The 12,552-nt window shown below is 65.8% G+C and overlaps 1 protein-coding gene across 1 annotated transcript in view; it reads left to right on the top strand.

The window, feature by feature from the left end:
- The window catches only part of FBLN1 (fibulin 1), a 53,453-nt gene extending 41,940 nt beyond the window's left edge, over window positions 1-11,513 (top strand). Inside the window, exons 15-17 of the mRNA XM_045575083.1 lie at window positions 1,536-1,678; window positions 2,775-2,906; window positions 11,167-11,513. Of these exons, the coding sequence (XP_045431039.1) occupies window positions 1,536-1,678; window positions 2,775-2,906; window positions 11,167-11,306 (415 nt within the window). The 3' untranslated portion in view covers window positions 11,307-11,513. The remainder of the gene's footprint in view (window positions 1-1,535; window positions 1,679-2,774; window positions 2,907-11,166) is intronic.
- Window positions 11,514-12,552: the final 1,039 nt, after the last annotated feature.

Raw genomic sequence — 12,552 nt, 5'->3', positions numbered from 1 at the left:
TAACAAATCAATAAAAAAGAAAAAAAAAGACATAAATTTTACCGGACAAGTCCAGACGAGGGTGTCTCAGGTGCACACTCGTGTGATAGAAACGATGGTGAAACCCGGTGGGCGGCGCCGGGGGTCAGGGCGGGGCTTGCTGGGGGCGCAGGAGGGGGCCCGGGGTGCGGGGGGCCTCAGGCGGCCGGCGAGGCACCTGTCGGTGGCCTGAGTGGGGACTAAGCGTTTGCCTTACGAGACTCACTCAGTACAGCTTCCCGTTGTGTGTCATCACGCTGGTGTTTTATTTTACACCGAAAAGGTTTTAAAAACACGCCCAGCACGAGGCCTGGAGCATCAGCCTGGAACACTCCGCGCCTCTCCTCCCTCCTGCCCTCCGTGAGCACCGAGCTGGTTTATACCCGCTCCCGGGTGTGGGCCCCGTGGCCTGCCTGCTGAGGGCGCCGTGGAGCAGGACTCCCTGGCACCGGCAGGCCCTCCGAACAGACTCGCTGTGGGAGTGAATGAAGGTGTGTGTATGCTGTTATAGGAATGAGCTTGGTTCATAAGAGCAAAGCCTGGCCCTGGCTGGTGTGGCTCAGTGGATAGAGAGTGGGCCTGCGGATTGAAGGGTCCCAGGTTCGATTCCGGTCAAGGTCATGTACCTTGATTGTGGGCACATCCCCAGTGGGGAGTGTGCAGGAGGCAGCTGATTGATGTTTCTCTCTCATCGATGTTTCTAACTATCCCTCTCCTGTCCCCTCTGTAAAATATCAATAAAATATATTTAATTTTTTAAAAAAAGGAGCAAAGCCTGGCTACCCAGAGTCACGGGGCGTGGCTCTGCCTTTTGGGGCCTGTCCAGGCGGTAGGAGGGCCCCGAGGTGTCCTCATGGAGCAGCCGGGCTGTGGAGGCCCTGATGCAGCGTCTGTGGGCTCACGGCCCACAGGGCCCCGGCCGCCCCCTGGCCCCGTCTCCGAGAGGGCTGTCCATCCTCCGCGGGCTGTCCATCCTCCGAGGGCTGGTCCATCCTCTGCGGGCTGTCCATCCTCCGCGGGCTGTCCATCCTCCGCGGGCTGTCCATCCTCTGCGGGCTGTCCATCCTCCGCGGGCTGTCCATCCTCCGCGGGCTGTCCATCCTCCGCGGGCTGTCCATCCTCCGAGGGCTGGTCCATCCTCCGAGAGGGCTGTCCATCCTCCGCGGGCTGTCCATCCTCCGCGGGCTGTCCATCCTCTGCGGGCTGTCCATCCTCCGCAGGCTGTCCATCCTCCGCGGGCTGTCCATCCTCCGAGGGCTGGTCCATCCTCCGAGAGGGCTGTCCATCCTCCGAGAGGGCTGTCCATCCTCCGAGAGGGCTGTCTATCCTCCGCGGGCTGTCCATCCTCCGCGGGCTGTCCATCCTCCGAGGGCTGTCCATCCTCCGCGGGCTGTCCATCCTCCGAGGGCTGTCCATCCTCCGCGGGCTGTCCATCCTCCGCGGGCTGGTCCATCCTCCGAGGGCTGTCCATCCTCCGCGGGCTGGTCCAACCCCCGTCCCTCCTGTGCCGCCCTCAGGCTCCGCCGGGAGAGGACGGACACCGTCCGCTGCTTCAAGTCCTGCCGCCCGCGAGACCTGCGCTGCCTGCAGGACCCGGTGCACACCGTCTCCCACACCGTCGTCTCCCTGCCCACCTTCCGCGAGTTCGCCCGCCCAGAGGGTAAGCAGCACCCACCGCCCGAAGCTGCTGGGGGTCCCGGGGAGGCCATGGTCTAGGGAAGCTCCCTGTGGGTTTGGAGTTTGAAATGTGGCCCCCTCCCCGCCCCCACGCCTCCTGTGTGTCCCCAGACGACACGGCCCGGGCGGCCCACCCCCGCCCTCCCCGGCTCTCATTGGTCAGTCACTCAGCAAATAGCGGTGAAGGGCTGATTCGGTGCCAAGCGCCGGGGAATCTGGGAGGGCCTCCAGGAGGAGGTGACTTTCCCTCTGGGGCCGGAGTGGTCACTAGGAGGGAATCAGGTGACAGTGGAGAGGAGGGCGCTGAGCAGAGCGGAGCCTGGAACAGTCTGTGGTGAGCGGGGAGTGTGGGCGCCTGAGGAACCCAGCCTGGTGTCCTGGCTGGAGCCGGAGGCTTGGCAAGGCCTGAGCTGCAGGGCAGGGGAGCCTGCCAGGGACCCGCCCTGGATGGGGGGAGAGGGGCTGGAGCAGCTGGACGGGTCCAGGGAGCCAGTGGTCCCATGCCCACCTGCCCGCAGGGAGCTCCTGGCCTGCCCACCCGGTCACTATGCCCAGCAGACAGAGTGCGGCCTGCTCTGTACCCTGGCTCTGGGGGGGTGACCCACGTGCCCGCGCTGGCATGGTCTCAGCCACCCGGCCTCTGCAGTGTCCGTCCTCGGCCTCCGAGGGCTGTCACTCAGCAAGCGTGGCCCAAGCCTCTGTGCTCCCTCCACACCGTGCTCCCCACCTGTGCTCCCCCTCACCGTGCTCCCCCACATGTGCTCCCCCTCACCGTGCTCCCCACCTGTACTCCTCCTCACCGTGCTCCCCACCTGTGCTCCCCCTCACCGTGCTCCCCACCTGTGCTCCCCACACTGTGCTCCCCCACATGTGCTCCCCCTCACCGTGCTCCCCACCTGTACTCCCCCTCACCGTGCTCCCCACCTGTGCTCCCCCTCACCGTGCTCCCCACCTGTGCTCCCCACACTGTGCTCCCCCACATATGCTCCCCCTCACCGTGCTCCCCACCTGTGCTCCCCCTCACCGTGCTCCCCACCTGTACTCCCCCTCACCGTGCTCCCCACCTGTGCTCCCCACAGAGATCATCTTCCTCCACGCCGTCATGCCCGTGCTCCCCGACAACCACGCCGACTTCGTCTTCGAGATCACGGAGGGGAACCTGCGGGACTCCTTCGACATCATCAAGCGCCACGTGGACGGCATGGTCGTGGGTGAGTGGCCGAGACGCGGTGTCCCCCACCCCCAGCCCCAGCCTGTGTGCTAACGGCGCAGAAGCTTCTGGACCAGCTCAGCTGCCCGCTGAGGCCCTTCCTGAGGCCCTTCCGCCTGCCCCTCAGGGCCCGGCCGGCACCCTGACCCCAGCCGATCAGCACTCATTGGGCGCCCAGGTGGCAGGGCCCGCCTCCCTGGGGCGTCTCACAGCCATGCATGTCAGACAGGTCAGGGGGAAGGGCTGTCCCAGGCTCGGCACAGGCCCCCTCCCTGTGAGCGATGTGGTTTATCTCGGGGTGCTGTGCAGGGGGTCAGGCCTGCGCTGTGGTTTCACCTGGACCTGGCCAGCCTGGCCGAGGTCTGTGTGTCCGTCTGAGTGTGCGGCATGGAGCCCCCCAGCGTCAGGGCCGTGGGCGCAGGAAGGAGCAGGAGGGGGGCGGCTGGGGAGGGACGGCAGGGAGGCGGCAGCAGCGGCAGGAGGGGGCCCCGTGAGTCTGGGAACCCCGCTCTCGGTACCTCCCGGACTGTCACGTTTTACAGAATTTAACGGTCGTAGCTGCCATTTGGGCTTAGAATAAGGTGGCCAGATGCCCCGCTTTGGGCGGGACAGTTTTGGGACGTCTGGTCCCCTTAGCTTGGAAGAGACTGAACATTTTCAAAGCAGCTGAGCACACAAAGGCTCGGCCCTGCCCTCCCCTGCGCCTCAGTTTCCCCAGGGGATCGGGGAGGACCAGGGCTTGGTGGTCTCCAGGCCCCGGACCCTCTGGGCGGGACAGAACCAGCCCCGCGGCGGCGGCCGGCAGCGCTTCGGGCCGTGGCCGCCAGGTGGCGCTGTGGGACCGCAGACGCGGCGGCCCGGCCCCAGCCCAGCCCCAGCTCGGCCCTGCCAGGAACGGCAGTTATGCCCGTTGCCAAAGGGCCGTTTGCAGCAGCTTTACAAGCTCCTCACCGGCCCGCGCTGTAAACACGCCTGAGTCACCGGGGGCTCCCCACCCAGCTCCTCCCCGCCGGCTGGCAGCAGGTGTAATTAGTTAATTACAATTAACGTCCCATTAGCCTCGGAGCCGGGGGCGGTGCAGGGCCCTGTTAGCCGGCAGCAGCTGCTGCCCGGAGCCACTGCCGGGCCTCAGTGTCCCCCATGGTTGAGGGGGAGACCTGGGGGCCTTAGGCACGTGGGGGTGAGGACAGGCAGGAGGAAACGGGGTCGGGTTTGTGCCGCCCGCCCTGCGTGTGTGCTGGGGGGGGGGGCACCCTGAGGCACACCCAGGAGCCCAGGTGGGCTGAGGGCAGGCCGCCCTGGGGCAGTCCCAGCACCGGAACCTTAGGAGTCCGAACAGAACCTCCGTGAGCCCTGGCCCTAGGCCCTGGACTGGGCATTGTGGATGCAGAGATGGGTGAACCCCACTGGCCCTGCCCCTGAGGCTCTCGGTCCAGCAGGGGGCGGAGCTCAGGCAGGCGAGAGCAGAGATGAGGCTCCTGGCGCCCCTGGGTGCGGGTGGGGGTGTCCCTGCGCTGCGCCGGCTACTGAATCCTCCCCGGGGTGGCCCAGCCTCCGGGGACCGCCACTGCTACCTCCTGTGCTGTAGAGGGGAGACCGAGGCCCAGAGAGGTCAGAGGGCTCCCCGGTTTTCCCAGGGTGATTCGGGGCGAGTGGGACATGGGACTGGGCCCCAGTGTGTGAGAGGCGACTGAGGGCCAGCCCGCTTCCTGGGAAGGGAATGTGGGTATGACCCGAGGCAGCGGGCAGAGAGGTGTCCCTCAGGGTGCCGGCCGAGTGCCTGGGCCGTGAATTCCGGGCTGGTCCCGGCCGGTCGGGCTCAGGGAGCTGGCCCCAGGTCACCCCCAGGTGGAGGACCGAGGCGGGGGCGGAGCGGGGGGACACGAGAGGCAGGGCCCTGAGCTTGCTGAGGAGGCTGGGCCGGGCGGACCAGGGTACGGGACGGGCCTGTGAGGGCGGGTGTCCGCCGAGCTGCCCCTCCGCGCCCCCCATGCCAGGCCTCTGGCCTGGCCACGGGCTTGCTTGCCCAGACCCCGGCGTCAGGTCCCCGCCAGGCGTCCAGGGCGCCGGGCCCAGATCCGCTCTTTAGGGCCGTGACCTCCTAAGGGGTTAACCCGCGCGCTGACCCCATCCTGCCTCCGACAGAGCTGGGCAGAGATTCAGAAATTCCACCTAAAACAACACGCGTCCGCCCCTGCCGGGCGCTGAGTGACGCCCGTGCCCCGGCTTTCACGGCAAATCCGGGGATTAGGGGCTCCCTCCTCCGCGGGCACAGCCCCTCGCCCCGGCCGCACCCTGGCCGGCAGCCAAGCGTTTCCCGCAACAGCTGCTGCCTCCAGCCGGGATGGGCCGAGGCTGACTTCACCTGGAGGCTGGCCGTGCCCTGGGGGGTGGAGGGAGGTAGAGGTCAGCGGGGTCTCAGAGGGGTGGGGGGAGACAAACCCCTCCTGCTTCCGGGGGGGCCCGCGGAGCGGGGGAGGGGTTGCAGGTGGCAGGCCCATGTCCTGTTGGACACCAACCCCCTGTGATGGCAGCTATTGTCCCTCCAGAACCCCTCACAGATGCAGGAATTCTCAGGGGTCACCCCAGGCCCACATCTGATAACTCCCAGGCAGCCCCCCATCTGATTTGGACTCTCAGAGGACGTGGTGGGGAGCAGCCCTGCTCTGGAGCCCCTGAGGGAGGCACACAGGCCCGGGGAGCAGAGCTGGGCGTCTCCGAGCTCCTGCCCGGGAGGCCCCCACCCCCGGCCCAGCTGCACCCGCAGGTGCCTGAGCAGCATTCACACAGAGCCCAGGGCCTGTCTCCTCTGAACGTGAGCCATGACCTCCTCTTCCTCTTCCTCCTCCTCCTCCTCCTCCTGGTAAACTCCTAGCCATCCCTCAAAGCCCAGGTCAGCCACCAGCCCCTTCCACGCGCTCCCCCGGCTGAGGCGCAGCCCGTCCTGTGCCCACGGACCCCTCTGGACTCTCCACACTCACGCCCCCGGCAGCCGCGTGTGTCCTGTGCGGACAGGCCGTCCCTGGGCCGGACAGCACGGACGCCGCTTCGTTCCCGAGGGCAGGAGAGACAGGAAACGGGTCGAATGTGTGCACGGCCTGCGGGAGGAGAGTGCTGTTTAGGGGGCCGGAGGGGAGGAGGGGGAGGCATGATGTGCAGACGTCGAGGGAGCAGCTTAGGTCTGGTGGCCGGAGACGTTTGTCGGAGCCCCGGGGGATGGGGGGTGGGGGGAGGGAATGGAGGAAAAGGCACGTGCCAAGGCCCTGGGGCAGAGGCGAGCTGGTGTGCTGGGATTGCAGCCAGCAGGCCGGGCAGCCAGAGCCGAGGCAGAGGCAGGGACTGAGGCTTTCCCGCCGAGGGAAGCGGCAGATGCTGTAAAGGCCGCTCTGGGTGCTGGGCCAGGAGCAGGGAGGCCCTGCGGTGGCCGCGGTGGCCGGCTGGAGGGGTGACGGCCCCGCCGGGGCTCCGGCAGGCGGGCGGTGAGCAGCCGGCAGGCCGGGGCTGTAACTGGGAGGCAGTGCCTGGTTTTGCTGGTGGCTTGGGTTTGGTCCAGGGTGACCCTGGGGTGTGGCCAGCTGGGACAGGAAGGCGGTGACGAGGCAGCCTTGGGGAGTCCCAAGTCCACGTTGGCCACGAGGTTCGTGGTGCCTGTCAGACCCCCCCCCCCAGGAGGCGGAGGAGACCGAGTGGGCCTGGGAGCGGCGTGTGGATGGTCTTAGAGCCGCGGGCGGTGAGCTCACCTGGGGTGCGGGCCGGAGGGGCCGGAGCGGGTGCGGGGGTGGGGGTGGAGGTGTGGGGGGGGGAGGAGGGGAGGCCCAGCTCGGAGCCCTGATGCCTGAGGAGGAGGTGTCGGGGGGAAGCGGAGTGGCCACGCCGATGCGGCTGGGGGTCTGGTCAGATGCCACTGTGTCGCCCTCAGACGCAGCAGCGCCCCCTTTGGAGGGCGGACAAGAGGGGGGTCCGGGAGGGCAGGCGCCGGGCGGGGGCGGAGCAGGGAAACGCTCCGGCCTCGGGCGGGTGTGTGGTCATGGCCATGAGTCTGAGCTGGACTTTCTCTCCCACTGACTGCGTTCCTAGAGGCAGGAGCCTTCGGGGTTCATGTGTGCTCACTGTCTCTCCCCCCCCCCCCCCACCAGCCCAGCACCCAGGCTGCAGGGAGGCACTGCTGACTTCAGCGTCGCCCGGGTTCCAGCCAGCCCAGCGTTCCCCGCGGTCCTCGGTGTCCAGCCCGCTCCGTGGCCCTGCCCGTGGCTGTGACCTCCCCGTGGCTGTGCCCTCCCCACCGTGGTGCCCTCCCCGTGGCTGTGCCCTCCCCGTGGCTGTGCCCCCCCCCGCCGTGGTGCCCTCCCCGTGGCTGTGCCCTCCCCGTGGCTGTGCCCTCCCCGTGGCTGTGCCCTCCCCGTGGCTGTGACCTCCCCGTGGCTGTGCCCTCCCCGCCGTGGTGCCCTCCCCGTGGCTGTGCCCTCCCCGCCGTGGTGGCCCTGCCCGTGGCTGTGATCTCCCCGTGGCTGTGCCCTCCCCGCCGTGGTGCCCTCCCCGTGGCTGTGACCTCACGGCTGGGGCTGGGCGCTGGGCGGTGCAGAGAGTTTTGGGCAGAGCCACCGCGGACCCAGGATCGGATTTGTGTTCTAGAAGGGGGACTCTGGCCGCAGGGTGAGGGCGAGGCGGGTGAGGGTGCGAGGCGGAGGTGGCATAGCCACCAGGGAGAGTCCGTGAGGCTGGTGGGTGCGGAGCAGAGGAGACTAGACCCTCTGACGACAGAACTCAGCGGCCTCGTGGGGCTGCGGTGAGGTGGGCGCCCCGCGGCCCTGAGGGTGCTCCCAGCTCTCGGGGCGGGAGCCTGTGTGGAGGAAGGGGGTGATGGAGTGCCAGCTGCCCGTGTGGGGCATCAGGAGGGATGAGTGGGCTGATGCGGTTGGTCTGTGGCGGGAGGAGCAGGGGGTGGAGGGGCTGGCACAGGCGGGGGAGATGGAGGGAGATGGAGGGGGCGGGGGGGGGGGGAAGGGCTTCCCCCCCAGCCACCCAGCACCATGCATGAAGCAGGTGCACCAGCGGCGGCTCCTCCCAGTACTGCCCAGGCTGCCTCCTCCGTGCGGCCGTGTGGCCTGGTGGTGGGCGGAGGCCCAGGCGCCCACCCCCCGCGGCTGGGCACCCACGGCGCACCAGCTGTGTCCTCGGGCCTGACCTGCGGGGAGGCGGGGAGGGGAGGGGAGGAGGCACCCGGTGCCCGTGGGAGGAGGCGGGTCGGTGGGAAGCTGACACTGGCCTCCGCTCGAGGGGACACGTGGACTCGGCTGCCTCCCTCGCCCCGTCTGGTCTGCCCTCGGAGCGGCGTGCGGGGGACACGTTTATAACGAGGCCGGGGTGAGCTCTGCCGGGACACGCTGTGACGGCGGCATTCTAAGTACGCGCCCCCCCCCCCCCCCGCCTGCCGCCTGCCCCGCGCGGCCCCCTCCCCGCCGGTTACCGCCGTGATCGCGCCAGCGTGACTCCGCCGAGGGCAGTGGGTTCTGGAAGTTTCCCCCCCACCACGTCACCCCGAGAGGAGGGAGGAGGCGCAGAGGGAGGAGAGCCGGGCTCTGGGCCGGGCTCTCGGTGCCCGGGCAGCCGTGTGGCCTGGCCGGGGGCGCTCAGAGGCTCCCTCCTCGCTGTGGCAGGGGCGCGGGCCCCCCGAGGCGCCCCCTCCCAGCCCCCGGCCTCGTCCCCGGGGCTCTGCCCTGTAAGCTCTGTGCTCCCGCTCCGTGGTCCGGGCTGCCCCCGGCCTGCGGACCCTGCTGTCTCTCAGGCAGGTTTGCCGAGGGCGCGGGGCGCTTCGGTAACGCCCGGTTGGCCTCTGGTCCGTTCTTCACCAACACGTCCTTTCCGGCGATGGTTTTTCAGCCTCTCCATCTTCGCTCTGTGCTCTGATAGAGTTCACTCATTCCCTCCACAGCTGCCGGTCTCCTGACTCCTATGTGCCAGGCACATCCCCTGTTTCCCCGAACATAAGACAGTGTCTTATATTAATTTTTTTCTCCCAAAGTTGCGCTAGGTCTTATTTTCAGGGGATGTCTTATCTTTCCATGCGCTAGGTCTTATTCTCGGAGGATGTCTTATTTTCGGGGAAACACGGTAGTAGGACTGATGACCTATTGTGTGCCCAGACCAGAAATTCAAGCGTGACCAGGAGAGACAGAGCTATTGGCCTCTGGCCGTACACGACACGGGGGGAGTGGCGGTGGTGGGTCCCGTCCTTTTTACGCTGCCAGCGTGTGGCCTCCGGCCCTGCCTGTCCTAACGCTAGCCTCCGCCTCTGAGGAGCTCAGCTGGTCCCCCTGCACCCGGCCTTCTTTGTTAGAACATGGACGCCCCATCCACACCCTTACACTTTCCCGGTCAGAACCCGCGCCTTTCCAGGCGGAGGCTGGACCCCAGAATGGACGGCCACTGGCCCGGGTCACACGGGTCAGGGAGGACGTGATCGGTGTCCCGTGTCCCAGGGGCCGGGCTGATCTCAGCGCCTGCCAGACGGCCACTGCAGCCTCCGTGGCAGGAGCCTGGGGGTGGCTTCCGGGCCCAGGACTCAGCCACGGACCCCAGAGGCGACAGCGCCCCCCGCTGGCCCGGGGTGCCCTGTGCGGCTCCGGGGCCCCCCCCACACATCAGCGGCAATTTTCCAAGCAGAGACAGACAAGCTGAGTTGCCTGGGGGCCCACATTTTTCAAAGGGAAAACACGCTTAATTATATCCTAAGCGGCACAGACAGCCGAGGAGTCCCAGCGCGTCTGAGGCCGGAGCAGGAATGCCAGCTCGAGGGCTGGAAGGCGAACACGGTGAACTCGGCGCCACGGCCTTTCCCTGTGTCCTGGGCGCTGCAGGCGGGGGACGCGCCCAGCAGGCGGGCGGACGAGGCGGCATGCCCACGTGCCCACTCCCTCCCATGGTCATTCCCGGGCCTTCTTCCTGCCTGAGGGGGGCTCCAGGCCTGATGCCCCGTCTTCCCTTTCTCTTCCGCCCCTTTCTCCCTCTAGTCTATGTATATGAAAGCCTGAGCAACTGTTGGACTGTTAGACCATTCAACTGGTAGCTATGACATGCACTACCCACCAGGGGGCAGACACTCAGTGCACAGGCATGGAAACATGGAACTGAGTGATGAATCGCAGAGGGGAAGGGGGAGGGGAAGGGCAGGAAGAGATTAACCAAAGATCTTATATGCACACTAGAGGTCAGTGCCTGGTTTGTGTGCTGGTGGGGTCTCTCGGCCTGGCCTGTGGGGACTGGGCCGAAACCGGCTCTCTGACATCCCCTGAGGACTTCCGGACTGCGAGAGGGCACAGGCCAGGCTGAGGGACTCCCCTGTGCATGAATCCATGCACCGGGCCTCAAGTATTTTTCTAATGAAGTATTATTTGTATTCAAGTACAAATTTTATGTAGCTGTATACATTTTGTATTTATGATTATACTATATCTTTACGTGACCATTACCTGGCACATTAAATATAGTGATAACATATAGAGATAAGCCCCTCTTTCCATTAAGTTCCCTCCGTCCCTCTGAGCCTGGAGTCATGGTAGCATTGTTTCTGCCCCTGAGCTGAGTGAAGTCAGGGGTAACCGAGGCACCAAGGCTGGTGGGCACCATGTGCACCTGAGACCGGGGGAGGGAGAAGGTGGTGCTGAGGGGACACAGGCGCAGGGGAGCCTGGGACTGCCCCAAAGGGGCCCCAGGGGAGCCCACGCCAGACTGTGCGGGGGGGGGGGGGGGGTAGTCATCAGTCATCAGGGGATCTCAGGACCTCGGTCCCCACAGGAGTCCTGAATATGACGGGGAAGAGACCACTCCTGCTTTATAGCTCCTGAGGGTCCGGACTGGGCACAGTGGGCAGGAGGGAGGGGCATGTACCCCATGCCAGCCCCTTTTCTGGGCTCGTAAATCCTCTGTGGGGGAGAGAGGGAGAGGAGGAACCTGGGCTGGGGGAGAGCAGGAGCTGGTGTGGCCCCAGAACCGTCTGACTCCGAAGCCCGCCACCCAGATCCCACTCAGCCGGAGCTGCGCACAGTGGAAAGGCTGTTGCGCTCGCTGTCCCTCTCCCTGGGGGAGGAAGCAGAGCCGGGTGACCTGGAGGAAGATGCTGTGCAGGGGACCATCTGGCTCAGAGTGGGATGAGATGAGGTCCAAAGCCCCTTCAAGTTCTCAAAATCCTCAGGGGCAGGTCCTTCCCCAGACCTCCGTGTTCCTACAGCCCCTGCTGACTTCCCAAACACCCTCTCCCCCAGGTGTGGTGCGCCAGGTGCGGCCCGTCGTGGGCCCGTTCCATGCCGTCCTGAAGCTGGAGATGAAATACGTGGTCAGTGGTGTGGTGTCCCAACGCAGCATCATCAACGTCCACATCTTCATCTCTGAGTACTGGTTCTGAGGGCTGGTCCAGGGCACAGCCACGTCTGCACCTCCAGGCCAAGTCATTGCTGCCGACGACTGTTTGTACCACCCAGACATTTCTTGTTTTATGTATTTGTTTGTAGAGGTGGGCTGGCACGGATTAACCCTGGCCAGATGAATACAGCCACCGGTGTATTTTGGTGCTGAAATAATGAATGCAATTACTCAACTGTTTGGTTGAAAACCTTGCTTATTTTTTAACGCATATGTCACATTTTGCTGCCTTTACTCCCCCTGTGGGCTGGGTATTGCTAAGGACCAAGGAAAGAGGGGCACTTTTCAGGGGACAACTCCTGAGAATGCCGAGGAAAGACCAGTTTGCCCTCATGGCATCTGGTACTCCCATGCCAATCCGATTCTGTGTGCCCCAGCCCAAGGACACGCTGCTGTAGCCTAGCACAGTGGTCAGCAAACCGCGGCTTGCGAGCCACATGTGGCTCTTTGGCCCCTTGAGTGTGGCTCTTCCACGGCCTGGGCGAGTCTGTTTTGAAGAAGTGACGTTTGAAGAAGTGGCGTTTGAAGAAGTTTAAGTTTAAAAGATTTGGCTCTCCAAAGAAATTTCCATCGTCGTCCTGTTGATATTTGGCTCTGTGGACGATGAGTTTGCCGACCACTGGCCTAGCAGGTTCACTAGGTCCTGCCAGAAGCAGCGGACACAGCGCCCCACAGGACACCGGGAAGGTCAGCTGGGGTTCTGCTCGGCCAGAGAAACGCTGTCGGTAAAGACTCGGCCATTGGGTCCTGGCATGGCCCCGGCGCGTTCACGGGGGAAATGGCAGTGTTCTCTCTGCTCCCAGCACCATCATCTTCTCTGATCGCAGGCGGGAAATGAGCAGTTCTGTGGTTCTTCCGATGGACCGCGCCTGGGAGCCCGTCAGAAAGGGGGCTCCCACTAGCAAAGGGCCTGAGGGTGGCCCCCTGGTCTCCTCAAAGAGCCTCCTGCCTGCCAAGCGGCTGGGGCGGGCCCTGGCCTGTGTATTGGAAACACTTCCCACGGACCAGCCCACCGTTTCCGGTCCCGCGGCCAGCCCCACGGGCCCTCCCGGCCCTCCAGCTTCCCAGTGTCCCTCCCGGCCCCGCTGGCGCAATGACCGTCCTCTCCAGCAGCGAGCTCCGGGTCCTGCCATTGGCAGGTGGCCACCCAGCGAGGTGGGCGTGGCCGTGCCCGATCAGAGGTGAGCAGATTGGGTTCAGAGAGAGGAACTCAACTGCCCAAGATCGCA

The sequence above is a fragment of the Pipistrellus kuhlii genome, unplaced genomic scaffold, assembly GCF_014108245.1.
Source record: "Pipistrellus kuhlii isolate mPipKuh1 unplaced genomic scaffold, mPipKuh1.p scaffold_m20_p_64, whole genome shotgun sequence".
Lineage (NCBI taxonomy): Eukaryota > Metazoa > Chordata > Mammalia > Chiroptera > Vespertilionidae > Pipistrellus > Pipistrellus kuhlii.
The sequence above is the reverse complement of the archived record's forward strand: the minus strand, read 5'-3'. Positions and strand labels throughout refer to the sequence as shown.